The 27,278-nt window shown below is 41.9% G+C and overlaps 1 protein-coding gene across 5 annotated transcripts in view; it reads left to right on the forward strand.

The window, feature by feature from the left end:
* Positions 1 to 27,278, forward strand: part of ABCC4 (ATP binding cassette subfamily C member 4 (PEL blood group)) — a 323,862-nt gene that overhangs the window by 253,295 nt on the left and 43,289 nt on the right. For all 5 annotated transcript variants that reach the window (XM_064269982.1, XM_064269981.1, XM_010589388.3 and 2 more), the window contains 3 exons: positions 269 to 460; positions 11,433 to 11,588; positions 22,983 to 23,072. In XM_064269982.1, coding sequence (XP_064126052.1) covers positions 269 to 460; positions 11,433 to 11,588; positions 22,983 to 23,072 — 438 coding nt within the window. The remainder of the gene's footprint in view (positions 1 to 268; positions 461 to 11,432; positions 11,589 to 22,982; positions 23,073 to 27,278) is intronic.

Below are 27,278 nucleotides of genomic sequence, written 5' to 3' on the forward strand. Positions count from 1 at the left end.
GCAAATAAAATACTAGCATTCATTTCTCTAATTCTTTTAATTTTAATATAATATCAAAGGAAGTGACTATGAGTGAAAGTGTTATAAGGTGATGAACAAGTATGTAAATCATAAAAGGCCTCACCAATCTCCTGCTTCTGTCCTCTGAGGATGTAAGACCTGAGTTATCTTTAACCAGCTGTGTAGAAAAGGTTTGATTTACAGTCTATTAAAATGCATCCACGAGCCCCTCCGTTTCTAACACACGTGGATATCACGTCTCTTTCAGATGATTTCAGTAGAAAGGGTGATCGAATATACAAACTTAGAAAAAGAAGCACCTTGGGAATACCAGAAACGCCCGCCACCGACATGGCCCCACGAAGGCGTGATTGTCTTTGATAACGTTAACTTCACATACAGTTTGGATGGGCCCCTCGTGTTGAAGCACCTGACAGCACTCATAAAATCAAGAGAAAAGGTTTGTTTAAACCATCTTGCCTCTTTAAAATTTCAACTAAAGGTTGAATACTGTATTTACATATTGGCTTCCTCAGGAGCGTGTTGAGGGAACTTTTTGTTCCTCTCTGGATGTCAACGGAGCCCTGGTGGCGCACTGGGTTAAGTGATCGGCTGCTGACCAAAAGGTCAGCAGTTTGAATCCACTAGCCACTTCTTGGAAACTCTACTCTGTTCTATGGGTTTGTTATGAGTTGGAATCAACTCGATGGCAACAGGTTTGGTTTGGTTTGATACGGATATTGTTGGGGAACAGCCCCAGCAAGGAAAGCCCTTCCCTGTGCATCCTGGAAGATAATCTGAAGAACTGACACATAGCCCTTTCCAGATTCATACGTTTATTCAGGGAAACTTACTGACATGGGCAAGCAGCTGCTCTCCAGTGGCGGCCGGCTGGAGCATTTTCTCTAACCACCTAGCAAGGGACCCAAGCTTATATACCATTCCAGCTAGGACCGAAGCTCATCGTTTTCTCCCACGTCCTTGGGCAGTCAGTGTTCCCAGGGACTTCACGTCCAGGCCCAGATGTTTTCCTTCTTGTAGCTAAGGCATTCTTTGGCCTCAGCCACTGGCCCAGTCATGCTACTCCTGGCCTTGTACCTTAGCCCGAGCCTGTCCCAAATTCATCCCCAGCATGCTTTGGGGACGAGCAAAGCTGATCCCATTAGGGAGGGGATGCATAGAACTGAACAGCATTACCCTACAGACGTAAATTAGATCAGCGATACTAAGGTAATTCTTGGAAAGCGACCCTGGAACCTGAGTGTCAATGTGTCTTCCCTCACTCTTGTTGGCCGCCCTATGGTGTGTCTTAGTTTCCAAGGGCTACCATGACAAAAACAGCACGAATAGGTGCCTCCAAAAATAGGGATTTATCATCTCACAACTTTGGAGGCTAGAAATTCAAATCAGAGCATCAGCTCTAGGGGAGGATCCATACCTGTCTGTAGCCCTTGGAGTTCCTTGGCATTCCTTGGCTTGTAGATGGATCCTTACCTGATCTCTTTTCCCAGTGTGTACATCTTTCAGTGTTTGTTTTCCCTTTTTGTAAGATATCATTCAGAAGAGATTAGGTTTAGGAGCCATCCTACTCTTGTAGTGCAGTGGTTAAGAGCTGCAGTGAACAATGGCGAGCTACAACTGCTAACCAAAAGATCGGCAGTTCTGATCTACCAGTTGCTCCTTGGAAACCTCATGGGGCAGTTCTACCCTGTCCTATAGGTCAACAGGTTTGGTTTTTTTGTCTACTCTGGTATGACCTCATTACATAACAAAAGAATCCTTATTTCCAAACAGTGTCACATTCACAGGTATGGGTATTTAAGACTTCAACATCTTTTTGAGAGACACAGCTCAGCTGATAATGTGGTGATTGGTGGGCCCTAGGCCACAGAGCTAGAGCTCAACCTTATGTGGAATAATACATTTAACGCCTCATCAGCTGAGCCTGAGTCTTAGAAGTCAACCCTGACTCTTCCTGTTCCTTGTCATTAACCTGCCAATATCTAGTTCCTATTAGTTCTTACTTTATATTTCTGAAATCCTTCCCTCTTCTTCCTCATTGCCACAATTTCATTCAAGCCTTCCTCCTTTGTTCCTTGGCCTTTTTCGTAGTCTTGCCCTCATACATTGCTGTCTGTTCTCTGCCTCCCACCCCCAGACTGGTTGGTTGGTTTGTTTTTTTCCCTGAAATGTAAACCTGATTCTTGTGTGGCTCCTTGCTAGCTCCTGACCTCTGTGAGCTGCCTGCTGGGACCATCACGAGGCTACAGGCTCACTCCAGTAGGAGCTCATGCCCAGCTGGTAGTTCCTGGAAAGCCCAAGCCCGTGTTGCAGTCAGGGGTCAGGAACCAGAGACCCAAACTGGAGGCAGCAAAGGAACCTAACCTTAACTGACCTAGAAGTCAGTTAAACCAAAGGCAAGAGAACGGTACAGGTGGGAGATGGCGAGAGGTTTGTAAGTCAATTCTCCCAGTGTCTGAAGTTGGCCAGCAGTGTCGCCTCACACTTGGCTTGGGGCCCTTGGCTGAGGTGAGGCGCGTTCTTGGAGGAGCCAAACCAGAACAGACAGTAGGACAGTCTTCCACTGCCTTCCTTTCCAGCCTGAACTCACACATGTGCACACACCCCCTCCTCTCAGGGGACTCCCTGTTTTCCCAAAGCCTCGTGCACCCCCCACCCCCCAGCTCCCAGCAGGACACACATTGCCCCTCTGCCTGAGGTACCCTGCCCTCCATTTGTGTGACTGTGGAAAGCTTACTCATTTTCAGTCAGTTCAGATGTCTCCACTTCTGTGAAGCCCTCTGTTCTTCCACATGATCCTTTGTATTCTTTTAAGATAGCATCTGTGGCGCCATTTGTCATTATGGGTCTATAGCTCATACTACCTGAGGCTTCTTAAGATCAGAGAGTATCTCATGTTCATCTGTGTTCCCCAGAAAATGGCCTGGTACGTGGCATACAGTGTGTGCCGAGTGACCGTTGGCTGTGAGAGTGAGTGATGTGCAGGTAGGAAGAAACCAGTAACAAAAACACACACACACAGCAAGACTTACCTCTGGTAAACAACCCATTACCTAGATGTGAGCGTTAAATATTTTAAGAGCTGTCCTTTTCAATTCTCGTTCCACCACAGATCCATTTAGTGGACGATGGCAGTAATTTAATGAATGAAACCCTTGTGACATGAAAGAATAAACGCACCACTTAATGCCCAAATGATACCCAGGGAGCAGCTTTAGTAAGCCACTTGGCAAAAGCTGGACCTTAATTATGTGCATGGTTTCATTGTAGGTTGGGACCAAGATGAGAGGCACTGTGTAGGGAAAACATAAACTGTACCTCTTGGTGAAAGTGATCTCTTTCAAATTCGGTCCCTGATAGCACTCTAAAGGGATCTTTGCTTACTCACAAACGACGTGCTTATGCTGTGAACTTAACCCTGTTAATTTGCATGTATCTAAAATTTCCCATGGAGCAATAAAGTATGAATTATCTAAGAAACGCTGTTGGAAAACATAGCATCTGTCCTCAGGTCTGTGTTCTTCTATCTTAAGACCCCCAAATCATAGGATTTTACCAGAGATTGTAAAATGTTTGAGGGTAAATTGAATTTGAAGACCGAATTAGAATAACTGCAAGAACTTGCTTTTTGATTTGTTTCTGGGCCCACTCACAACATCGCATTTAGCTCCGTTTATGTATTTAGAAATTGTATTCAGGCAGCATTGTCGTGAAATTATTTCATTCTGCGTATGTATATCCAGTTTTCATCTTCCCTATACCTGTCCCTGGCCCCCATTACTTCAGAACACCCCTTTGGTGTGGGATTTGATTGAGCGAGGGCACGGGAATGTGCCAGCACAGCAGAAATGGTGCTTTATTTCCTTTAAATTGTTTCCTCTGCTATCCAGATTCCCGGAAGTTATAATAAACAGGAGAATGTAATAGGCACCAAACAGGTTCCTAACTCACGGTAGAAATAGCAAGCAAAAATAAAGAACCAGAAATGAGGTAAATACTGCTCTGGGCTTCCTGGTTAGAATCTAAACACTGGCTGCATTTTTCATTTAGATGATTTTGTGGTTGATTTGATCATTTTAGAGAGTACTGGGCCATTTTAAAGCGTTTTCCAGCTCTCGAGGTAGATTGATTTTTGGTTTGTTATTTTTTTCTTGCTCAGAGCTATTACTTGGATAATACATTTTTACAGATGTGTACTAGACCTTGCTATAATGTGCAAAAATATTAGTTTCCTACATTTTCTCTCTCTTTTTTTTTTACATAATATTTTCTTAGAAACCCCTCCCCTCACGCCCAGGTTGTCCCACTTCACTGCCAGCTTTCTAAGTCCTCACTGCTCAGACTGGGGTTCCTGGACCAGCAGCATCCACATTGCCAGGAACTGATTAGAAACACAGAGTTTTGGGCCCACCCAGCCCTCCTGGATCCGAATCACATTTGAGCAGAATCCCCAGATGATTTGTGTAGACATTTAAGTTCTCTAAGTCATCTGTCTCCCATAAGTGAGTTTTGATGACTGATAAACCCGTAGTTTCCACGAAACCCCCTTTGACAGTATGCAGTTGAACAAATGAATTACCCCAACCCCTCTGTGGCCAAACATGAGACTCTAGAAAGCCCTGTACCGCTCATGCCCTACTGATTTTCTCACTTTTATACTCTGAAAATTGTGAGTTTGCGTGACAATTTATGTCTTGCTTTATCCTGAGTTTCTGCATTTATTTGCACCTTTTCGGTAGCGACTGTCTGCTGTCACAGCAGTTTCCGTTCCTCATATCAGCCTCTGTCCCTGCTCTAGCCTCCTGCTGGTGGTGAAGGTGTTCACCCCAGGCTCAGCCCAGCCTGGGCCCGGGGTCCAGAGTCCAGCAGACACAGCAATATATCTGAGGCCCTTTCACCACCATCTGATGGGATCAAAAATTGGTCTCACTACCCTGAGCAGGGTAGCTGGTCTGTTAGACCTGTCCCCAGTTACCCTGTCACCCACTTAGCTTCAGGGGTCTCTCCCTGCCCCAACTGTGTGCTGCCCACAGCTGTAGCCCACCAGGCTGCAGGTGCCCTCTTTGCTCAGAGATGCCTGTTTTCTTTCTTGCTCACCCAGCACGTTGTACTCACCTGCATCCCACATCATGCTTTAAATGCCTGGCAGTGGGAGCCCTGTGGTAGGCCAGTGCCTTCACCTCAGCCCCACCTTTCCCCACTTTTCTCCCTTCTAGTCAGACAGAGGGAATGAGGTGCCAGGCCATCAAAGTGGTTTGCCAGCCCGTTGTCACTTGTCTCCACATGAGGAGGCAGTCAGCAGAGTGGGCAAGGGACAGACGGACCTGACTTTGAGTGCCATTCTGCCACTTACGGGCTCTATTACCTCAGGCAAGTTAGTTTATCTCACTAAGCCTAAGTTTCCTGTTCCGTAAAATGGAAATAATTTTAGGACCTAACCTCTAGAGTTGTTTTATAAATTAAACAAGACGTGTAAGAAGCTCCTAGCACAGAGACCAGCACAAAGTAAATGCTTGATAAAATATAGCTGTCATTATCATAGGATGTAAAATGAATGTAACCACTTAGTACACTGCCTAACGAGCCCTGGCGGCACTGTGGCTAAGAGCTCGGCTGCTAACCAAAAGGTCAGCAGTTCAAATCCACCAGCCAGCCGATCCTTAGAAACCCTGTGGGGCAGTTCTTCTCTGTCCTATAGGGTCGCTATGAGTTGGAATCAACTCAACGGTAACAGGTTTGGTTTGGTTTTTTGACACTGCATAAATTGTTGCCTGCCCTATGAATCTTAGGGACTGGTCATTTGCAGTGTATTTAGGGCTGTAGGATTCATCAGTCATGTCTGTCTTCTCTGCCCAGATTATTAAGATAAGCTGAACAATGGGTAATACCATCTGAACAATATGGCAATAGATCTTCTATAAATTTCTCAGCCCGACTTAAATTCCTCAGCTTTCTTTGGAATGCCTGTTTTTTACACAACATCATAAGCAATACACAGGTGAATCCAGTTACACCTTCAATTCAGTAGAAAAAATACGGCAGCCATAAAAACTGCCCCATACAGTTTCCAAAGACTGCCTGGTAGATTTGAACTGCGAACGTTTTGTTTAGCAGCCATAGCTCTTAACCACTGCGCCACCAAGGTTTCCAAATGCCTGTTATATAAGACAGGGTAAAGTCGGTAAGAGACTACAAAATGTTTATAGATGTTTAGCAAAAGGTGATGTTACATCCTCTAGAGGTGGGAGAAGTCCACATGAGGGGACAGGTGGAGACTTTTCAAGGAATGCGGCATTCAAGACAGACTTTGTGATCTGTGGCTAGGATGTCAGCAGATGGAAATGCATGGGACAGGCATTCTGGAACCCACTAGTGAGTGAGGTAGGATTGCATATTTAGGAACCTAGGACTTGTGTGAACGGAGAGTAAGAGACACACCTCAAGAGGATATTCTGTGTATCAGTGAGTGTGGTAGGGCTGCATGACAAAGTTCCACCAACTTGATGGCTTAAAACAACAGTTCTGGAGGCAGGAAGTCTGAAAGCAAGGTGTCAGCAGAGCCATGCTTCTCTGAAGGTGCATGGGGAAATCCGTCCTTGCCTCTTCAGCTTTCGGTGGCTCCAGGTGTTCCTTGGCTTGTGGCTGCATCACTCTACTCTCTGGCCCTGTCTTCACATCACCTGCCCCTTTTCTCTGCATTTCTCCTCTGTGTTCCTTATAAAGACTCCACACGGGGTTTAGGGTCCACCCAGTTAATCCAGTGTGATCTGCTTATCTCAAGATCCTTAACTTAATGAAGAAAAAAAAGACCCTTTTCCCAAAAAAAGGTAAAATTCACAGGTCCCAGGAATTAGAATGTGGACATATCTTTTTTTTGGTGTGGAGGGAGGGGTGCAGTGGGATCATTCAGCCCCTACGCTGAGAAATAAACTATCAGGTATATAACACACATTGAACCCTCCAAACCACCTCATAATCCCAAGGAAGCAGACGCATTGAGATTACAGATGAAAAGTGAATTGGGACAGTTCATGGGGATTTCCCAGTGGGGCGTGATAGCTACAAAGTTGTCCTTTGGGAGTTTGAGAGGTGAGTGCGAGTGGATTATAGCAGGGAGACGTGGAAGAAGAAACTGTAGGTATCGTGTGATCCTAGCAAGATGTCATGGGGGAAGTGAGTCTGCTTCTTGGAATCAAGCTAATGCTAATCAAAACAAAGCTATAACACCTAGATTTGCCAGTGTGCAGGGAAACAGGTGGGAGTATAAATTGGTATCATATTTCTGGACGGTAGTTTGGCAGTACTTGACAGCCTCCTTCAAAAATGTTCATACCTGTTTCTCAGCAATTCCACATCTAAGAATTTATCTTAAGGAAATAATTAAGTTTGCTTGCAAAGATTTAGCTTAAAGGATATTTAACACAGTGTTGTTTATAACAGCAAAATATCAGAGAGAGCCTAAATACCCTAATATAGGGAATTTGATAAATAACCGTCATATATACTGTATATCATGACCACATAGCCATTAAAAATAAATATTTTTATGAAATAGTAAGCAAAAACAGATTACAGCAGTGCATTCATAATCCATTTAGTTTAAGTATGAGTTTGTATCTTCAGGACCACATTTGTGTACACACATACACACATCCAGAAGTAAAATGCAACATGGTGAGTGTGGTTCTATCAGAAAGTTGGGGTTGTGGCTACTTTCAAATTCATTTGTACTCCTTATAATTAGGAAACTTAAGATTTTTCATGGGTTGGTTGTTTCTGGCAAAGACAGTACAGCCTTGTACTCAGGTCGTGGCTCTGAGGATTAAAATGAAGGAATTGAGTCAAGAAATAGTGCAGAAGTAGAGTCTTCAGGGCTTGGTGCCAGGCTGGAGTTAGAGAAGGCTGGAAGTAAGGTGAACAGTTGAGCGTGTGAGTTATGAGATGAAAATGGGGGAGAAGTCAAAAGGAGCAGCTGTTTTGAGTGAGCCATTGGGTATTGATCTTGTTGAGTTTGATGGATGAAAGAGGCACCCAGGTGCAAATGTCAAACGTGTTGGTGTCGTCATCAGTGTGGAAAGACAGAGGGACAATTCCAAAGCCACTAAACTAATACTGTCTGAGAGTGTCTTTAGGGTGTTATGAATGAATGTAAAACAACCAACTTGGTGATTTTTGCCACAGGCAGTTAATAAACCCAGGTGACCATTGAAAGAGTTTGACTCCGCAGTGTCGGTGACCTTCAACAGCAGAAATAGCCAGAGCCAGGTTTTGAGTTGGCTTTCTCTTATTCTCCTCACTGGAGGTCAGAGCTCCCCGTCTTGTGGTCTTAGGCCGCCCTTGGTGTCCCCCACTTTTGAGGGGCCCACCCCAGCCATTTACCAGTCATCTGCAGATGTTCTGGTTTGCACTGATGGGTCAGTTTGCTCTAGAGCCAACGGCACGTAAACAGCTGTCCGTTCTCACAAGAAAACCTCTTTGCCATCAAGTTGATTCCAACTCATAGTGACCCTAAAGGACAGAGTAGAACTGCCCCATACAGTTCCCAGGAAGTACCTGGTGGATTTGAACTTCCAGTCTCTTGGTTAGCAGCTGTAGCTCTAACTACACTTCTGGATGTGTGTTTATTTACATACGAGAATACTCAGAGATACCCACAAACACACATGAGGTGTGTGAGTGTGTATGTGTGCGTGTGCGCGCACGCTCTTAGGCCCTATTTATATGCAGAAGATGACCCAGGTGTAAAATATAAATTAGTTCTTGCCGTAAGTGAGAAAACAGCTAGAAAGATAATAAAATTAACTAAAGCCACTTTCATTAAACCTAGTCCCTAATTATGAAGCTAAATTCTTTTTTTGAGGGGCTGTTATTGATTTTGGGGCCCTGGTGGCGCAGTGGTTAAGTGTTTGGCTGCTAACCAAAAGGTCAGCAGTTGGAATCCACCAGCCGCTCCTCGGGAACCCTGTAGGGCAGTTCTGCTCTGTCCTATAGGGTCATGATGAGCTAGAATCGACTCAAAGACAACACATTTGGTTTCTGGTTTATTGTTGATTTTACAGATTTAAATTTTTTAAATGTGGAGATATTGAAATGAGATAATATGTAAAGTTCCTAACCTATTATCAGTAGTCAGTAAAGTTTAGTTCCCCTCTGTGGAAAGCAGTGAGTTCGTTTAAATTGACTGGATTTAACGTACTTTACAGATGACTGAAGATGTGTCTGACACTCTTCATTGATTCCAGATTCCTAAATAAAGATGATGTAGTCTGTTAGGCAGCTGCCACCGGTGAATCCACAATTGGGGCAAGCTCGTGAGTAAAAAGGCCGGTTTCTGCATACAGGTTTAAACGCACATATCCGAAGGCTGGTTTAATAATACCACTTCATTCCTGACCAGCGTTTCATCTGCATCATATTGATTCTTTGATCTTATTGTCAGTTCACTTAGTTTCTCTGTGATTCCATTTTAATAAGAGGGATGATACTTGACACGTATCTTTCCCAAGGGGGCAATTGTAAGTATTAATTGGTTTGTAAAATGCCTTTTGAACTGCTCAGATGAAAGGTCCCATATAAATAGCAGATGTTGTTGTTGTTTCTCTCATGATGTGTATTTAGGCTGCTGGTTACTGGCTTTTAAGACACTGAGACATGCATTTAAAAAATCTAAGATGTTTCTTTTCAAGACACAGCATAACCGGATATTTAATATCAGGAAGCAATTTCGTTTTTCTACCACCGAATAATCTGTCTTTGGTGATAGTACCCTGGAAAAATGAATACTTGTTTATATATAGCACTTCCAATTTGAACTGTTAATACCTCTGTGAAATGATCCAAGAAACGCTGAAGGTTCACAATGCCCGAACCTCAGAATAAGGCGAATTTAAAGACAGACTTTCCATAGATGACTTGGGCGGATGATGGTCTTTCACTCCAGCAGACAGATTCTGTTCTTTTTAACTCTTTTAACTCCAGTAGTTCCCAACCAGGGGTGACTTTGCTTCTTAGGGAACGTGTGGCAATGTCCGCCGACATTTTTGGTTAAAACTGGGGGTACTCACTTTGAAGTATGGCGCCTGGGGTCTTAAATGCTAGCAGGCGGCCATCTAAGATGCATCAATGAGTCTCAACCCACCTGGATCAAAGGAGAGTGAAGAACACCAAGATCACAAAGTGATTATGAGCCCAAGAGACAGAAAGGGCTACATGAACTAGAGACTACATCATCCTGAGACCAGAAGAACTAGATGGTGCCCGGCCACAACCAATGACTGCCCTGACAGGGAGCACAACAGAGAACCCCTGAGGGAGCAGGAGATCAGAGGGATGCAGACCCCAAATTTCTCATGAAAAGACCAGACTTAATGGTCTGACTAAGACTAGAAGAATCCCGGCAGTCATGGTCCCCAAACCTTCTGTTGGCCAACGAGAGGAACCATTCCCGAAGCCAACTCATCAGACATGAATTGCACTGAACAGTGGGTTAGAGAGAGATGCTGATGAGGAGTGAGCTACTTGCATCAGGTGGACCCTTGAGACTATGTTGGCATCTCCTGTCTGGAGGGGAGATGAGAGGGTAGAGGGGGTTAGAAACTGGTAGAATAGTCACGAAAGGAGAGGCTGGAAGGAGGGAGTGGGCTGACTCATTAGGGGGAGAGTAAGTGGGAGTATGTAGTAAGGTGTATATAAGTTTATTTGTGAGAGGCTGACTTGATTTGTAAACTTTCACTTAAAGCATAATAAAAATTATTTAAAAAAAAAAAAAGGCCAGACATAACTGGACCAGTAGAGACAAGAGGAACTTCTGAGACTGTGGCCCAGAGGTACTCTTTAAACTTTGAACTGAAACCACTCCCAGAGGTCACCTTTCAGCTAAATAACATATTATGCTCTTTTAGCTAAAAAAAAGAAAAAAAAAAAATCTGTATGAGACCAAATGGTCAACATTTAACCTAAAGCAAAGATGAGAAGGGGAGGGAAGCTAGATTAATGGAAATGGAACAATCAGAATGGATATAATAGAATGTTGACACAATGTGGAAAATGTAACCAATGTCACTGAACAATAATGTATAAATAGAAATTGTTAAATGGGAATGTATTTTACTGTGTAAACTTTCACCGAAAACACAATAAAATACTTAAAAAAAAAAAAAAAAATCGGGGGGTACTAATGGGTTCCAGTAAGTAGAAGCCAGGGATGCTACTAAACATCCTACGACGTGCGGGTCCGCCCCACACAGCAAAGAATTGTCCAGTGCAGAGTGTCAGCAGTACTGAGGTTGGGAAACTCTTACAGAATATACTCAGTATAAAACTCCCTTAATTCATCTTCAAAAACCCAAGTTTCCTTTTAGGTTTGTCACTTGATGTTATTTTTTAATCCTTCTTGCTGGATCTCTTTGTAGGTTGGAATTGTGGGAAGAACGGGAGCTGGGAAAAGTTCCCTCATTTCGGCCCTTTTTAGATTGTCAGAACCCGAAGGTAGAATTTGGATTGATAAGATCTTGACAACTGAAATTGGACTTCATGATTTAAGGAAGAAAATGTCAATCATACCTCAGGTATGTAAGTCAGAGCGTTCTCGCACGTCCCCTTCATACGGGCACCTAAGTTTAATTGCTTTTGATTTTATTGTTTTCTTTTTATTGGATGAAAGGGTTGATCCCTTCCCCTACAAGAGCATATTTTTTAACAGCAGGTGTTTTCAGCAAGTCTTTTTATCAGATACCAGGTTTTATGCGTTCATTTGTGTTTGCTGTGTATGTGTGAGAGATTTGAGAATAACTTTGCCGGATAGATTTCTGGACTCAAACATCCACGGACGCCACAGTTGTAGCCGCTGATAACCACTAAATTCCGAGCAACAGACCGTTCGTTTAGCACATGATAGGTTCCTGTAGGGAAGCATGGACCTTAAGTGTCTTAACGATGGAATTTTGCTTTAGGAAATAAAGCTACCTTCTCAAAGGTGATGATCTCCATGGAGGGCTTTTTGTGAAATTGTGGGGTGGTGAGGATTACCGAGCTTCTTGATGTTTTGGGGAGACTCTTAGAATCTAGCCGTTAGTGAATGACTTTAACCAGGGAGGCCATATAGAATAGTGGGTAAGAACAGACGCCCAGGAATCCTGCCTCTCGGCGCCTTCGTTCTCTCACCCTGACAAGGCAGGTAGTGTGCCAGCTCCTAGAGGTGTTGGGAGAGCTAAATATGGCCGTGCGTGCGGAGTGCCGCATGATGACCCAATTAGTGGTTTCAAGGAAGGAGCCCTCGTGGCACGGTGGTTAAGAGCTCAGCGGCTAACCAAAAGGTCAGCAGCTCAAATCCACCAACCGCTCCTTGGAAACCCTGCGGGACAGTTCCGCTCCGTCCTCTAGGGTCACTATGAGTCAGAATCGACTGGGCAGCAGTGGGTTTTTTTGTTTGTTTTTAAGATGGGAAAGGGCTGAATCAGGAATATCATCCTGGGCTCAGATTTATTTTTTTATTCTACCTCTTGATAGAAGTACAACTTAAAAGACAGGGAGTATTCTAGAGACTGGATTATATGCACAGTAGAAGTACCTGTCCTTCCATGAAGTCCATCCATTCAACATAAATTTAGAAAGTATTTATTGAGCATTTACTGTTCTCCAGATAGATAGCCATGGGCAAGAGGGACCACTGGGCTGCAGCTTGCAGACATGGGGCCTCAGCTGCCACCAGACAGGAACTCACGGCCTCTCATCTTCCATCCTGCCCTCTGCTCTGACACTTATACACCTTCAGCTCCACAACTGCTTCTTCTGTGTTTTAATTTTGGGGTATTTTACGCTCACCATTCACCTGGCCATCAAGGAGAGCTGAGAGACATGTACATGCACACACACACAATGTACATAATCACAGAATACACACACGATACGCATTCACAGAATACACATAGAATACACATATACACAGAATATACATATAATGCACATATACACGCATAATACACATACACAGAATATACACACATAGTACACATAAACAGAGTACATGTCCGTATGATGCATATACCCAAAAAAACCCAAACCTACTGCCGTCGAGTCGATTCCGACTCATAGCGACCCTGTAGGACAGAGTAGAACTGCCCTGTAGAGTTTCCGAGGAGCGCCTGGCGGATTCGAACTGCCGACGTTTTGGTTAGCAGCCGTAGCACTTAACCACTGTACCACCAGGGTTTCCATAATACACATATACACACATAATACACATATACACAGAATATATACACATATACAGAGTACACGTCCATATAATGCACATATACACAGAATACACATATAATACACATATACACACAGAATACACATATACACAGAGTATATACACAGAATACACGTATAATGCACGGGATACTCAAACACATGCTTGAGATGAGAAACACGGCAAAGAGACGACAAAGAGAGCCAGGCAAGCAAGTGTGCTTCTGGGAACGTGAACTTGAAGAGCTCTTACGTGCCTGAAGGAGAAGGTGGACTTTTATGACCAAGCACAGCTATTGCCACCTACCACTCACCTCTGAAGTAATTCAGATTATTCTTAAGTTATTTTGAAACCAAGATACCCTTTTCAGGAAAAATGGGAAGAATTTTCAGCACATGCAGTTGCTGTATTAAAGATCCCCTGTGGCTATTGGAAATAGGACTTAGCAGTTACAGTAGAGGTATGGGTTTCAGTTCCCAAGTCGTATATGTTTTGGGTGTACCCATCTCTGAAATGGACCTAATGAGATTTACTTACCAGAGATAATGAGTGTGTCCATAAAGCACTTTCATATTCTTGGATAAAAGGATCTAGAAATGTGTCCTGCATTACTTTTAATACCTCTTAATAAGAAATGTTTGCATGTCTACATAAAAGAACTCTAAATAAAGAAATAACACTAGATGATTCTTGGCTCTGCTGGTGATGTTTTGGAAGCACATCTGAGCAAAGACTAAATATACCTTGACATCACCAGGTTTTGGTTCTGTTCCATAAGTTTCCACCCTACTTGTGAGCGTGCTGTATGTATATCCTCCCGAGAAGGTGCTTACAAAACAGCGCTAAGCTTTGTATCCATGTAGATAATGATCACCAACCATTGTAAACACAGAACCTTTATTTTTTTTTTTTTCACTTTAAAGGCCTTTGTCTCCAACATGCAATGTTGGGTGACTAAAAAAAAAACAGACTGGAGAGACTGCAGCACATAAAGGGTCCCTGGAAATGGTTCTGCATGCAGCACGGGATAGAACCTTTAGAAGCGTGGACTCTGAGAGTCAACACATCCCAAATGTTTATTCTGGCTCTGCACGTACAAGTGTGAGACTTTGAGGAAGTCACTTAGCTTACCAGCTTCAGGTTCCTTGTCTTTAAACCGGGAATAGTAATAACTACCTCACAGATTTGTTATGAAGATTTAATTGGATGAGAAACTATGTGTGCCCAATGCCTGGTTCTCGGAGCCCTGGTGGCGCAGTGGTTAAGAACTTAGCTGCTAACCAGAAGGTCAGCAGTTCGAATTCTTGGGAACCCTATAGGGCAGTTCTGCTGTGTCCTACAGGGTCACTGTGAGTTGAAATCAACTTGACAGTGATGGATTTTTTTTTTTTTTTTTTACATGCCTCGTTCTGAGGAGTGCTCAATAAATAGTACCTGTTATTATTATGGCGCTCTGGTAGCACAGTCCGTTAAGAGCCCAGCTGGTAACCAAAAGGTTCAAATCCACCAGCTGCTCCTTGGAGGTTCTACTCTGTCCTATAGGGGTTGCTGTGAGTTGGAATTGACTCAATGGCATTGAATGTGTTTTTATTATTATTATTAAAAGGAGCCTGGTGGCACGTGGTTAAGTGCTTGGCTGCTAGCCAAAAGGTTGGTGATTTGAACCTACCAGTTGCTCTTCAAGAGAAAGATACGTGGCAGTCTGCTTCTGTAAAGGTTACCACCTTGGAAACCCTATGAGGAAGTTCTACTCCGTCCTTTAGGGTCACTGTGAGTCAGGATCGACTAGACAGCAACAGGCATTATTATTAAAGGGCTGCCTGGGTGGCGCAAATGGTTAAGCACTCACCTACTAGCCAAAAGGTTGGTGGTTCAAACTCACCCAGAGGCACCTCCGAAGACAGGCCTGGTAGTCTGCTTTTGAAAGGTCACAGCCTTGAAAACCTTATAGAGCAGTTCTGCTCTGCACATGTGGGGTTGCCATGAATTGGAATTGACTAGATGGCAACTAACAACAGCAACAATTATTACTATTAAAGATTGGGGTACTGGTCTTTCGGGTATTATTGCTACTTAAGTAAAAATGAGAGCACATTCTAGAAGGACCTTGCTCTTTGATTTATCTTCATGTCATTGTGGTCCGTGACGTTTTTGTATTTATTGCTAGTGACACAAATCAAATTTTTATATAAATTTAAATAGTGAAGGAAAAAAAAAAAAAAGAACAAAGAGGACTTCTGGGGAACTGCTAACAGAGAAATCTAAGGTCCACAAGGAACAAGAGGTGAGACTGTGACTTTTCCTTTTGTTTTCTGGCTCCCTTCTTACCCAAGCTCTTACCAGCTTTCCCTACCACTGCTTCATACCCCACAAATACTTAGCAACCCCCCACAAAGGCCACTGACTTTTTTTCTCATCCCTCACCACATTCCCTGCTATTTTCTTCCTCTCCTTGAGGACGAGGGCTGTGTCTCGTCTGCGTCGCTCTAGTGCTTGATGCAGCCCCTGACGAGTCACACGAGTATTCATAATAATTCCTAACATTTGTGGAATCCTTAACATGTTTCAGCCACTTCCCCTACAGTCTCTATTTAATCCACACCACACAGCGGTTCTATTGTTCTCGTTTGACAGATTTGAAAACTAAGGCGCAGATCTCTGAACCCATGTAACTAGTGAGCAGCAGAGTTGGGACTCAGATTAAATTTTGGGAGATTCCCGACTCTAGATCGTGAGCTTCTACCAACCCTACCAGGGACCTTACAACTGCGATGGCTGTGACCCACAGTAACAACTCTGTTGTGCACCGTGACTCCATGTGCACGGATACGCGTACACACACACACACACACACACACAGATGAAACTTCACAAAACCATACTGCTCTTACTCTGTGCTCTGCACACTGATATTTTCTATTTCGTTCTATTCTCGTTTGTAGAAATAGAAAAAATGACAGTCACGACCCACAAAATTGATTTCATGATCCGTTGGTTGTGCCTGCAGTTTGAAAAACATTGCGCTTCTCTGTCCTCCTCAGTTGGCTGGGCCCCTGTTAGGGGTTTGCAGTCATGCAAGGAGCCTCATTTATGTTACCAAGTCTCACAGAGCCCGGCAGGGTACATAATATTAGCCCCATATTCCAGTATGGAGACTGAGGCTCGGAGAGGTGAGTAACTTAACCTGAGTCAAGCAGCTGAGTAGGAGAATCAGAACTCAGAAGTGGCTGACTCTTTCTCTCTCTCCTTTGTCCCCTCTCTGTCTATAGTTTTTTCAGTAAACGTTTGTTGAATGATGTCCCATCAGATATTTTACCCATTGTTTTTCTATCCACCCCACTCAAAAAGGATTATCAAAAAAAGTAACAAAAGCAAATGAATATATAGTTGAAACAAATTTCCCTCATTGCTGCATCCCTCATTTGTACACTTAAATGGTTTTGAAGGACTGAATTGTTTGTGATTTTTGCCGAAAAAAGTCACACGCAGCACTTAAAATCAATTCAGAAAAGGCCTTTAGGCACTTTTGTGTCATGGGCAGGTACATGTAATAGAAACAAACAAACAAAAAAACCCTGTTACCACCGAGTTGATTCTGATCACACCGACCCTATAGGAGAGAGTAGAACTGCCCCATAGGGTTTCCAAGGAGCGGCTGGGTAGGTTTGAACTGCTGACCTTTTGGTTAGCAGGTGAGCTCTTGACCACTGTGCCACCAGGGCTCCACACGTAGCAGAAGATACTCAAAATTATACCTTGCCAGAGCTAAGCATGCTTTCTCTTCACAACACCAACCTGGCCAGAGAGATGGGAGAGAGTCTGCTGGCATGGTGACTTGGAAGCTCCACAGTATTTGTCCAAAGTGCAGAAAGCTTACGTCCCTTTTGCCCTAAAATGACTGGAGAACAGCACTGCATGCGTTTCCTATTGTTGTTAGGTGTACTCGAGTCGATTCCTATTCTAATGACCCCATGTGGCAAAATGGAGCTGCCCCATCGGGTTTCCTAAGGTATAATATTTGTGGAAGCAGATTGCTAGGTCTTTCTTCTGTGGAGCCCCTGGGTGGGTTTGAGCCATCAACTTTTCATTCAGTAGCTGAGCACTTAACAGTTGGCGCCACCGGGGCTCTTATGTGTGTCCTGTACACTGATTTGGCACTGGTGGCTCAGTGACTAAGGACTTGGCTGCTAGCCAAAAGGTCCACAGTTCAAATCAACCAGCCACTCCCTGGAAATCCTATAGGGCAGTTCTACTCTGTCCTATAGGGTCACTATGAGCCAGAATTGACTCAATGGTAACGGATTTGGTTTTGGTTTATACAGTGATTTAATTAAACTAGCAAGTCTAGAGCCAACTTGGCCAAAGCAAAACCAAGGGTCGTCTCCTAGTTCTCTGGTTTAGGTGTGCCACGCCTGTGTCTGCCCTGGCTCCTCGTTAGCTGTGATCCTGGGGCTGGATGGCCAGCTACCTTGTTCTCTCTTTTCTGAGCTCCTCCCCTTCGTTTGTGGTTTGGGGTGCTCCATCACTCTGGATCCTGCCATGAGCAATTCAGAATTAGGGGAGAAGGGATAGCAGTGAGGATTGGGTAGGTACAGGGGCAGGCGGGGGCCGGTCAGGAAGTGCAGCTTCAGAAAATAAATGCTGTATTTCTAAGCATGCATTTCCCCAGGCATGTTCACAGTCTTAGGAACAAGCAAAATCCGAAAACACTTCTTAAAATAATAATTTCAGGGACTGAACACCGGGTGAGAGTATTTTCAGGGGATGGCTTGCTTATCTGAAAGGATCTGAAAAAATGGATTTCAGAGCTTTTTGGATGGATTCTTTACAACTTTCCTATTGGCTCAAAGAAAATGTTTCTCAATCGAAGAGTAATTCCATTCAAATTCGGTATTTATGATAGCACCCCAAGGGTTGGCACAGATCGACAGCTGTAATCTTTAACATGAGTCAACATTCATATTTTTTTTTTTTTAATATTTAATATCTTTCTTAATTAAAGCAAAAGCTAAGCTTTTTCTTTTTTCGGTTTTTGCTTTTTTTTTTTTTCTTTTTTAATTGTGCTTTAGGTGAAAGTTTACAGAGTAAATTAGATTCCCATTTGATAGTTTATACAAGTGTTTCATGGCTCTGCTTTCATTCCCCACAACATGGCAGCACGCTCCCCGTTTCTGCTGTGGGTTCCCCTGTTTTCTTTCGTCCTGATTTTCTGCCCCTTCCTGCCTTCTCATGTTTGCTTTTGGGCCAGTATTGCCCTTTGGATCTCATGTAATTGTTCTAAGGAGTACGCGTCTCTGGGGTGTTTCTGTTTATCTTATGGGCTGTTGTTTGCAGGTATTTTTAAAAACGACTCATTCCTCTATTTTGGCATTTCTGTTCGTGAGCTGTCTTGGGTGAAATGAAAGTTAACCAGAGCAGTGTCTCTTTAAGACTTCTTTTTTATTACCTGAGTTTCTTTCCTTTTTTTCTCTTTTGAGAACAAAACTCGAAGAGAAAAAGATGGGTATGCTGTTACTAGTAAAGAAATACAATTGGATCCCAGCCTAATGCAGCTTGGCCTTTGTTTCTGCACAACTGAAGTCTTCATTAAAGCCACGAAACTGCTCCCTGGAGCTGGTGACCTTTTTGTATCCAAAGAGGACTTTACACTGGACTTAAGTTCTTTTTCCTTTGTGGGCGAACAATGTTCTTTTCTTCTGAAAATGAATGATGATCAGTTCATTCAGAGGCTACAGGATCAAAAAAAAAAAAAAAAGGAAACCAAGATTTAAAGTGACTTCAGGTGACTCCCTCATTTTTGAAACAGGGAGATGAGCTGCACTTAGTAAAGGTCCCCAGGATTTGAAAATGAAAATATAGCTCCCACCACACCAGGAAATAGCTGTCGTAGCTACTCTTGAGGACGTATTTTAGTAGAAGGAAGTTTTCTGGTTTGGGATTACCCCAAAGTCGGATAAAGTAAAGTGTTTTTGTTTTATCTTGCTAACTGGTAACCACTCGCACGGTTTTTGTCTAGGTCCCAGGTCGATTTAATGTCTGAAGGTTAGTGGGTAGGGTTTCTTTTTGAGATAATAAGAGGCTTGTCTCCCAGGAGTGTATACAAAAGGTCTGGTAAGACGGTAGTTTTCAGCCTTGCAGTTGTGTCGAGGGATTATCAATTTACTACACTAAATGTTTTGATTCACAGTGGCCATTTTTGGGTCACACTCCTAATATGAATGTGTGTTATGTTAGTAACAAAGGAAAAAATGACTACTGAATGTGGCACCAAGAATTTTTTTTAAGTATAAACTTTAAACCATGAGGAAAAATAGGCTCAATACTAATGGGCCATTTCAAATATTACAGTGAACAAAAAGCATTTGTTGGCCAAACTGTACCACGCCAGGTAACTGTGGCATTTAAAACAAAACTCTTATTAAACGAGGTTTAAATGTGTGCCTTCAGAAAAAAAATATACTTCAGCTAATAAATGCTGCGTCTGTTTACGTGAAGATTTTACATGCCACCATAAATCTCTGCACTGAAATATTGTGCCTGCAAACATTTTTACAACACTTATTTATAAGATTATTAACTTCTTTGTATGGAAGTGGGGGCTTTAAATAATAATATGTATCAGAAATGATAATTTGACCCTTATCTGCTCTTAGCAGTACGTGTCTACACTGAACACTTCTATTACCTTTTGAAGATAATATAATGGTTTCTTGTTTGGCAAGTGGCTGGAAGTAGAATGCGTAGAAACCATGTGTAAAACACACTGACATATTAAATTAGGCGCTGTTAACAAATTGCCTACCGGCTCTGAAGGAAAATACAGCTTCAATCAGCTAATGCTTTATTACATCATCCTCCTTATTCAACACATTTTGATTGAAATTTTACTCATTATGAAATGTATATTTGGCAGATCATAACAAAGGAGAATATTCTTATTTATTAAACTATTTTCTTCTCTCTAATACTGCCAAATACAAACACGAGTAATTGCCTAATATTCCTTTAAAATTGACCCTTTGGGGGTCCTCACTACAAGGGAGAATGCTTATACTGTAAATTTTTCTTTTTATGATAATCAGCAGTGATTTGGTGATCATTACCCAAACCCCCTTTAAGGCGCAGTACTTGAGGTCACTGAATCGCAGCACAAAGCGACTGCAGGCATTTTTCAGGGGCTCAGAAACAGCCCATGTTCTGCCAAGAGTGCCACCGCAGCTCCCCAGTCTTTGGGGAGATTCATCCATTTCAAGGAGTTTCTAAAAGAGTAGAAGGTGAAAGGGGCCCTGACTTACGAAATACATGATTGGGCTTTAAATGTGTGTTTCTTTGTCTTCTTTTGAACCATCAAAATCACTATTCCCAAATATTCTAATGCTATGAAGCCTCTCATCACTTAACAAAGGAAGAAAAGTGTATCTTTAAAAAGAAAAACAATTTTTCATAGGTCAGTTAAGGCAACATCACTCTAGCATGGACTTTGAAAACCCAGGTGGATACCTCATCAAACCCAAGACTTGTTTTCAGATAAAACTTGGCTCTAGAAGAGAAATCTGAAGAGGGAAAAGTTCAGGTAATATAAGCCATGATGGATGGGGAGATGGTCTACCATTAATACAAGCAAAGAGACCACCTCTCACTTCTCCCAATGGAACCGGCCTTTTTTCAGCCCCTTTATTTCCTCAAACACCAGTCCTAACAAGAGCCTCTCACTTTTGGCCTGTGAATGGAGTACTGCCCATAGGTTAGTGCCTCTGATGGAGGTGGGAGGAACATCAAAGGAGTGAGGAATGATGGGTACCAGCCACTCCTCCTCTGGCCACATTGTTTCTGTAAACCTGGTATAAGAACTAACCTGTTGCCGTTGCGTTGACTCCTACTCATAGTGACCCTATAGGGCTGAGTAGAACTGCCCTATAGGGCTTCCAAGGAGCGCCTGGTGGATTCGAACTGCGTACCTTCAGGTTAGTAGCCGAACATTTAACCACAGCGCCACCAGGGCTCCATAACAACTACAGGAGGGGAAATTACCTAGCTTGTTGGAATCTCAGAGCCGATAATTCATTACGAAAGGTGAGATAAATGTTTAAAAGAAAAATCTAAGTAACATGGTGGCTATTCTTTTGAGAAGGAATTCCCAGCCATTGCTTACATGGTCTTTTAGTCTCTCTGGTCTTAAATTCAGTAGTTTAGTCTTTAACCTTAAATTTGACTCTCAGGATTTTTTAGTTTCATTCTGAAAAATCATTTTGAACCATCGTTTGACCAGTGGTTTTCAGCGCTTTCAGGGCACTTAACAAACTTAGTGCAAATAAAGGGCCCATTTTAGTGTCTTTAATTTTTATATTTTGCTTAGGGATGCCTATTTTTTGATGAAACGCCATCTGTTTTCTACATCCATTTCTCCCTCACCAATCTTAAAACTGATCGTCATTATTCTTCATGGCTAGAGAAGAAAGAAGCCTGTCTTCTTAATCTTTCTTCCCAGGGTTTCCAGCTCCAAGGCCAGGCAAGATTCGAGGCTGATAAGTCCCTTGAGCGGTTCTCAGGTACCTGTGGAAGAGTCAGGTGTCTTGTTTCCGTGTCTGCATTGCCACCTTTATTGACAGTAGACAGTTGGGCTCTTTTGTACTACCTAGATCCTTGTGCCCTGGCTTTCTAGAACCTTCCAGAAGAAGACTTTTATAGGGCGTATATAAGCTTATGTTCAAGATTATTCCTTAGAGACCCGTAGGAGGTGTATATTTCATGAGTAATTTAATTTTCAGCTCCTCCTGAAGGAAATGAGTAGGATGAGCCATTTAAATTAAAATAATCTTATTATGACACGGCACAATGGGTTTCAGGTTATCCTGCCCTTGTGGTTAATAATGAGGTTCGGTGAGGTCTGTAACCCTGATAAGAAGAGAAGATAATGTGTGTATTAGCTGATGAAAAATTAGAGACAGTCTCTTCCTGAACAGAAGTGCCATTGGCCCCACTGGTTCACCTCTTCTTAAGATGACAAGACATCCCTTTTGCACGTGTGGAGAGATTCCCAATCCCGGAAGTCAGTTTTACCAACAAAGAAAATATCCTAATTTATTCTTCAGTGTTAGAGAGTAGACTTGCTCCATGGGGTTTTCTTGGCCATAATCTTCAGGAAAGCAGATTGCCAGGCCTTTCTTTCACATTGCTGCCGAGTGGGTTCAAAGCACAAACCTTTGGGTTAGCAGTTGAGAGCAAACTTTGTCTCACCCAGGGGTTCTGTGTGCAAACGTGAACGTATTTAACAATTTGTCTTTGAGATGCAGCTTCAACTAATCCTGCTATTGGTGTTTTCCAGCATCCCACCAGGATTGACAGTTGGTATCACTCTCTTGAAGTAAAGCTCCTCAAATAATTATATCCTCGTTTTTCCTGTTTAAGCAGATAACTACCAGGAAGGCATTTTTTAAAAAATCAGACCTTCTTTTTCTTCTTCAGTTTTTTCTTTAAATGGCACACTCTAACAGTTTCTTTTGTTAGTGTTCAATGATCTAGAAGAGATTTTGAAGCTGACTTTGTCCAATGGAATATTATCGAGAAATTGTTTTATAAGCAAACATTTACAACCTTAAAATTAACGATGAGAGTGAATTTTGGCATTTTCATTCTATTGGTATTTTCGTTCTATTCTGAAAGGTAACATTGGGGAAAAAATGAAAAGAAGCCATGATAACAACAGTAACTGTTTTGGCACATTTAGGATCCTGTGTTATTCACTGGAACAATGAGAAGAAACCTGGATCCCTTTAATGAATACACGGATGAGGAACTGTGGAATGCCTTAAAAGAGGTAATTTATAAAATATCAGTATCTTTCATTTGTTCGCATCAGTCTATGTACATGTATATTTACAACATTGCCGGCGATTAAGGGGAGTTTATTGGTTTAACTCACTTTGTTCAGCACCCAGGAGAACACGGAATACATGAATGCACTTAAAATGTACAGATTGATGCTGATGAAAACCAGCAATAAAATGCCTCAGATTTTCCTTTTTCCTTTCTTCCTAGAATCCAGAGCAGCTAGATACACTGTCGTATTTGTCAACAACAGAGCCCTAAACTAGGAGTTATGTTTATGGGTTCAGATTCTACCAGTGACTAAGATACCCTGCCAAATTCATTTTACTGCTCTGTTCTTGGGGAGCGTCTATTAAGTGAAGACCGTAATTGTTCTTCATTTCTACCCAGAAGACCAGTGAGCTCATACTTAAAAAACACTTTGAAGTTTTATAAGAAAGTGTTTATAAATTATATAGGTAGAATATAATCATGCTTATTTTATTTGCAAACCTGTAATTTTTAATGCTGTAAAGTGAATGCAGGTATCCGAACCTTGGAATTTTTGCTCAGCTTCTGTACGGATACGTATGCTGCTAGAAGATTTTTTCTTATTTGTGTGGGTCGGTCCCTTTGGACCACTTCTCTGAATTTCCTCGCCCTTGCATGAAAAAGGATTTTGAATGTTAAAGTGCTGTTGGTTTATATGTTTTAGTAGTAATTATTTTGTGTATCCATCCTGATTCTGCAAATTAATTCTAAGCCACTTAAAGACAGAAAACCACATCTTAGACTTCTAATCCCTCCTAGGACCTATCTCAGTGTTTTGATTTTAGTAAGCACCTGATAAACATGTATATCGAACATCTGATTGATCTCTTCATTTCAGAGAAGTGTGGCTTACTTAAAAAAAAAAGTCACAGATCACGCGATCAGTTCCTCACCATGATTATTGTTTTGAATCGGTGTATTTGTCATTTAATGCTGCCCTTCCAGGGATAGCACTGAAGTCTTTTAATTTGTAGATGAGCTTCAACTATCAGCAACCAGAGTTGGAGGCCAGGCAGTTTCCTGCCAGCAGCCCTTATTTTCTGCAGGTGTGTCAGTGCTTAGTCTTCACACGTCTGCCCTGCTTTCCAGCAACTGGGGGAGTTTTATTTTCCTAAATCAGCTCTACTACTTCACCATCTTCTGCTCGAAAAATAATTGATCTCTGATTTCCCTGATGTTCATGGTTGACCTCTGATTTCACTGACATTTGTGAGTCTTCCTCAAGTGGAATTCTGGGGGAGAGCAGTGCCATCGCAGGTAAAGGAAGGCAAGGTGACCCACTGCTCTTGAGCTCACGGGATAGATTGAATAGTAAGATTGTGCCACACCTTGAAAGAACAGGAATTACTGGTAATTTATTTTTCTATTTGTCTCAGAGCTTGAGATGTCTGTTCGTCAGCTATCAGAGAGTGAAATTACTCTAGAAACGTATTGTTCTTTAGTCAGTGAAGAAGTAAGAACATGTTAATTGGGAGACAGTCCTGCCAGTAGTAATCTTAGAACTTGTCTGTAACTTATCCTTATTTCATCTGTAGTGGGTAAGATTAAAAGAAAATTTAGTAGCCTTTCAGAATTCTGAAACTGATGAGCTAGTGGAAGTGGTAGGTAATACTAAAATCTGTTTGTATTTAACTATATTTGGAGCTTTCTGTAAATAAAAACAAAATATGAATACTCCATGAGGACAGGCTATAAAATCAGTGGTTTCTATGTATTACTTATAAAATTGATTTCATTACTTTAATGATACCTCCTAGAGTGGGAAATAATCCAGTCACAGTATTCATCCAAGAATTATTTTTTTATGACATTTGCTTTTCAATAAAAGATTTGGTAGTTTTTTTTTTTTTTAATTAGAATACAACATTGTGTTTACAATATGATTCCAGTAGTTTTTTTAATCACCCACCTATTTTGAAACTTGTATGTAAGAAAGACACCAAAATACTAATAGTGCTTATTTGGGGATAATAACATAATGAGTGATTTTTTTTTTTTTCCTCCCCACTTTTTGGCTTTTCTAAATTTCCTCTGGTGCACTTATTTGCTTTTGTAATCTGGATTTGGGAAAAGGGCTGAGTAGTCCTAGCAGATGAAAACCTGTGACCATTTCACAGTAATAGAGTTTTGTGACGACAGGTTCGTGGAGGGCTGGCTGATTCTGGTAGGTCAGAGATTCCAACCGTGGGGTCTTTGGAATCTCAGGGTCTTCTGACTATGCAGTCAGAACCCCACCTTGTAAACACCTTGGAATTGTACGCAGGATGTTGTGTGCAGGTGTTTATCTAGGAGACATCAGCAAAGGACTCAGCAGCTGACTCCAGTGCCACTCAGGTTCCTCTGGACTTCTCAGTTATATCAGTCCATCTGCTGTCTCCATGGCTTTATTCTTTCCATTGGATCCCAAAACCAGAGCAGCATAACTCGATGGTAGCAGGCCTTCTGTCCTTGGTAGTTCCTCAAGGTAGACTAGGAAGCCTAGCTGGTTGATTCACAGATAACACCAAATTAGAACTGAGAGTCCAACTCATAGGGTTGGCTTGAGATTCATTAAGAAGACACCATGGTTTTACCTAGCCCTCTTTAACAATTTCAAATAAAAAGAAATGATGTTTATTTTTTAAAATTCCTCTCATTTCCGCTTCCCCTATCTCCCATGGGTGGGTACTACTGGAGATGGGAAAGTAGGTTTTGCATTAAGAAGGGAGATGGGCCTGGAGATGTTGTCCATCTCATCTTGGTTGTTTTTTAAAATATGCTGAAAGTTACCTCAAATACTGAAAAAGAGTCAGTTGTAAACTGAAGAAACTTGACTAGGAATTAGTGTCATTTGGGGCCCCTAAGAAGCAAAAGCCACTGAATAAATAGGACAGGTAATGACGAAAGTCAAAGCAGCATATCGGAAAGAGGTCTAAAGATCACGGCAGATAAAATTATGAAAATTAAGCAGCGGTAGGCTGGTTCTGTTAAAAAAAAAAAATTAGTACTGGGATATACAATTGAGAGTATGGTATGTCATGTCAGATCTGGTTGAAGCCTTCCAATTATGTTTAACATTGACAGCATCTCTGTTAGAAGAAAATGCTGTCTCATTATACAGGAAACCAAGATACAGAAATCTGGACATCAGCCACGTATGCACCAGGAAACACGTTAGTCAGTCCTTGCTTCCACGATACGACGAGTATCCAGTTCCCTTGGGCCATGCATTTCGGTAAATGGGCCTCCCCTTTACTTCATACACCGGTAGCTTTGTTCTAGTAAAATCTCTTCCCCATCAGTTGATTGCTTACATTCAGTGTCTCTTATTTTTTCCAACTCGTGTCAGCCTTTCTCTTCTAAAAATAGAGAAGCTCCACAGAGTGTGGAAGTAGAATCTGACACTCAGGCTACTCTCCTGTGAGGGGCTCTGGCGCCTAGCAGAGACAGGCCCCGTAGTAGGTTACTTTGAAAACGTTTATAATGGTAGACATGGTGCGTCTCATAAGGTCAGTTTACTATTTTCTGTTTTGCTGTAGTTTATTATGTTTTCCAAGTTTACAAATAGTCTGAAATACTCTGTACTGAGATGTATAGTTTTGAATAGTTTTATTTGATCAGTTTTCCTTAAATTGTAAATTTTTTTTCATTTTTCCCACATTTTAAAGTATAATATTATGAAATCACAGGGCCAAAAAATTTTTAATAAGGGATATATTTCTTTGAAAATGACATTTAATATAAAAATGATTTTTCATATAAATTATATATTGATTTATTTTCACATTTATAGAAACAGGCATCTCATAAAATGAGAGGTATTTGTGGCTTCCTCCATACCTTCAATAGACATTTATTGAGAGCTTTTTACGTAGCCATTATTCTAGGTACTAACGGTATTGACTGTAGTCTACACAAGAGACAAAGTCCCTACCCTTAAGGAGCTTACATTCTAGTGAGGGAGATAGAAAATAAGTAAATGAGTGTGTAACATAATATCAGGTAGTGATAAATCCAATGAAGAAAAATGAAGCAGAACATGAACAGAGACTAGCTATGTTGTTGTTAGGTGCCATCGAGTTGGTTCCAACTCATAGCGACGCTGTGCACAACAGAACGAAACACGGCCTGGTCCTGCACCATCCTCACGACCGTTGTTATGCTTGAGCCCATTGTTGCAGCCACT

Source organism: Loxodonta africana, chromosome 17, assembly GCF_030014295.1.
Source record: "Loxodonta africana isolate mLoxAfr1 chromosome 17, mLoxAfr1.hap2, whole genome shotgun sequence".
Classification (NCBI taxonomy): Eukaryota; Metazoa; Chordata; class Mammalia; order Proboscidea; family Elephantidae; genus Loxodonta; species Loxodonta africana.